At 45.9% G+C, this 2,574-nt stretch overlaps 1 protein-coding gene across 2 annotated transcripts; it reads left to right on the top strand.

Annotated features, from left to right (window-relative positions):
- The first annotated feature begins 795 nt into the window (after positions 1-795).
- Positions 796-2,207, top strand: LOC104940813 (centrosomal protein of 290 kDa-like). 2 transcript variants are annotated; one of them, XM_010765794.1, is made up of 2 exons: positions 796-1,612; positions 2,040-2,207. In XM_010765794.1, exons 1-2 carry the CDS (start codon positions 950-952, stop codon positions 2,190-2,192), a joined length of 816 nt encoding a protein of 271 aa, XP_010764096.1. In that variant the 5' UTR covers positions 796-949; the 3' UTR covers positions 2,193-2,207. The 2 variants fall into 2 exon arrangements, with proteins under 2 accessions (XP_010764096.1, XP_010764095.1); XM_010765793.1 differs by having other exon boundaries at positions 1,834-2,207.
- The last annotated feature ends 367 nt before the right edge of the window (positions 2,208-2,574 follow it).

The following is a 2,574-nucleotide window of genomic DNA, read 5'->3' as shown; positions in this document are numbered from 1 at the left end:
AGTCAAAATAAAAAGTACTGATACCAGAAAAATGTACTTAAGTACAGTAACAAAGTATTTGTACTCCACTACTTCCCACCTCCAAAACTCATACTGAGATATCTCTTGAGGATGTTACTTTTGCACGTTGAATTACCATACATATTTAAATGCAGCCTCTCATTATTTATCCCTCAGAACTGCAGCAATATGTTATGAATACCGTCTCGGAGAAAATAAGATGCTAATGTGTCGAGATGTGTAGCCGAAGGGATTCTTCTGCACAACATCAGAGCACTTTGTTTTGATACTTTCCTAAAGAACTGCTTCCTATTGCAGTTCAAACCCCGCAGCAGTCAATATTGCTATTTACATATTTTCTTAAGTAATTGTGTAGTCCTGTTTATATTCTATAAGGCTATTCTGGTGCTTCGTAGCTGGAAACAGAGACGTAGTCAATTTGAACCCCTGAATTGAATCAGATTCTCCTCACTTTGGTTTGTAATGTTGCCGAAATGATTTTTTCCCCCCTTATCTTTCTGTTTGTACTTCAGCTTATCTCTCATCTCTTGCTAGCTGTGAAGTCATCTAAATCAAAATCAATAGGTTTCATCAAAGCACCTCGATCGCCCTCTCTTTCTCTGACACACACACACACACACACAGACACACACACACACACACACACACACACACACACACACACACACACACACACACACACACACACACACACACACACACACACACACACACAGACACACACACACACACACACACACACACACACACACACACACACACACACACACACACACACACACACACACACACACACACACATACACACACACACACACTGAACAAGACATTTTCCACTCTCTGTCCGATCTGTCCCAGTTCCATTTTGTGTTTCCCTCCTATCTCTTCATTCATCATTCTTTAATCTCTTTCTCTCCTTCTTCACCGGATGAAATGTGATTCATTGCCTGTGAAGTCAAAAAGCTCCTGCTCCGGGGCTTTGCGAGAGATTAGCCTTGTCACTTTTGATGTCGCGGACGAGTCATGCGAAGGGAATGCAGCTCCGCATCCTGGTGAGTCATACAGACGCTCTGAGAGCCCTGAAGCCGTGGGACGACATGTGGACCAACAGAGGGAGACAGAGCAAACCCAGGAAGCTGAAGAAGAAACCAAAACCATTATCGTGGGAGAAGAGGATGCTGCAGAAGACAAGGAAGAAGACAAAACCAGAGTTGAAGTTGAAGGAAATGAAAAGACACATAAAACAGAAGAAATTGAGTCTGAGGATCAGTCGGGAAGACCAGCATCAGGTACGTCAGATCGTGAGGCAGAACTCGTGAAAAAGGAGGATGAAGGAGACCGAGATACAGATGATGATGATGATGTTGATGTGGAAATTGAAAACCCAGAGGAAGCTGAGCAACAGGCAGAGCTGAGTGATGAAATGGTTGCGACTACAAACGGGGTCACCGAGTTAGATAATGCCGAACAGCCGTGCTCAGCAGATCCAGATGTGGACCCCTGCTCCGTCCAGAGGAAACACCCAGAGGTCCTGGAGAGAAGAGAGGAGCGTGCACGGAGAGCAGACAACAGATCAGTTAGAAACCTCCAGGTACTGCAGGCTTCTGTCGTCCCTCCGCTCAAGAGCTAGTGTTGTGTGATAGCATTGCGGCAGTCCTTTATTAAAAGTGAGTGGTCATATGCTGTTAGTGTGTGGCCGTCGTATTGCCTTGTCTGTTATGGTTATGCTACAAAAGCCATCATTGCTCGTGTGTAGGTAGAGAACGTTTTGTGATCCCCAAGAGCCTTTTTATTATCTTATATTTCATTTAGGACTTTCCAAGCACCTCTCCATCGTGGGCTTCAGCTTCTTTCCCAAGGATGTTGACAGGGATCAAAACCACCTACCCTCCCGTTGGTAGACGGCGCATTATCCCCCGAGTCACCGCCACCCCTAGAGCTTTTGTTTTTGAGCATTCACCCTTCATTTTATAGCAGTGATGCCTTTTAATAAAGTGTCTTCTGTTGCCTTGTGATAGACGTCAGGACGAGGCACCGGCACCCCCTCTCAGAGAGACCAGGACCTCCAAAAAGAGAACCTCCATCTGGCCTCTGAGAACCTGGAGCTGCGCTTTCAGCTGGAGCAGGCCAACAAAGACCTGCCAAGACTCAAGGTAAACAAAACCTCATGAGAGAAGGAGTTGTTCCGTGCGATATCTTTGATTGATATACCAATGGCATCCCATAGCGCATGATAGTGTGTCCAGTAAGGCGTGTGAAAGCATACTTGCCAACCCTTTTCGCGGGGGACTCTCGATTTCATTGGCCTCTCCCGGTTTCCTCCCGGGGTCATATTTCTCCCGATTTCTGACAAAATCTGATTTACTCAGGACTGTTTCCACTCAGACTTTAATACAGCTACACCATTGTTTGGTTTCCATGGTAGCGCGTCTCTTTAGTAGCGCACGCAACTGAAAGTCTGAGAGGGTGAGGGAGACAGTCACAGAAAACAGAACAAGAATCGACAACTACTCTACTCTCTGCTCACTCCCTTCCTGCCCACACATATGCTCC

The sequence above is a fragment of the Notothenia coriiceps genome, unplaced genomic scaffold (genome assembly GCF_000735185.1).
Source record: "Notothenia coriiceps isolate Sejong01 unplaced genomic scaffold, NC01 NC01_scaffold00002690, whole genome shotgun sequence".
Taxonomy (NCBI): Eukaryota; Metazoa; Chordata; class Actinopteri; order Perciformes; family Nototheniidae; genus Notothenia; species Notothenia coriiceps.
This window is presented reverse-complemented; position numbering and strand designations above follow the sequence as displayed.

What these genes read in the sequence shown, in the direction of transcription:
- LOC104940813 (XM_010765793.1), top strand. Translation starts at nt 950, where the DNA reads ATGAAATGTGATTCATTGCCTGTGAAGTCAAAAAGCTCCTGCTCCGGG. An exon ending in GATCAGTTAGAAACCTCCAG is followed by an intron (nt 1,613 to 1,833) that starts GTACTGCAGGCT and finishes TATTTCATTTAG; the next exon opens with GACTTTCCAAGCACCTCTCC.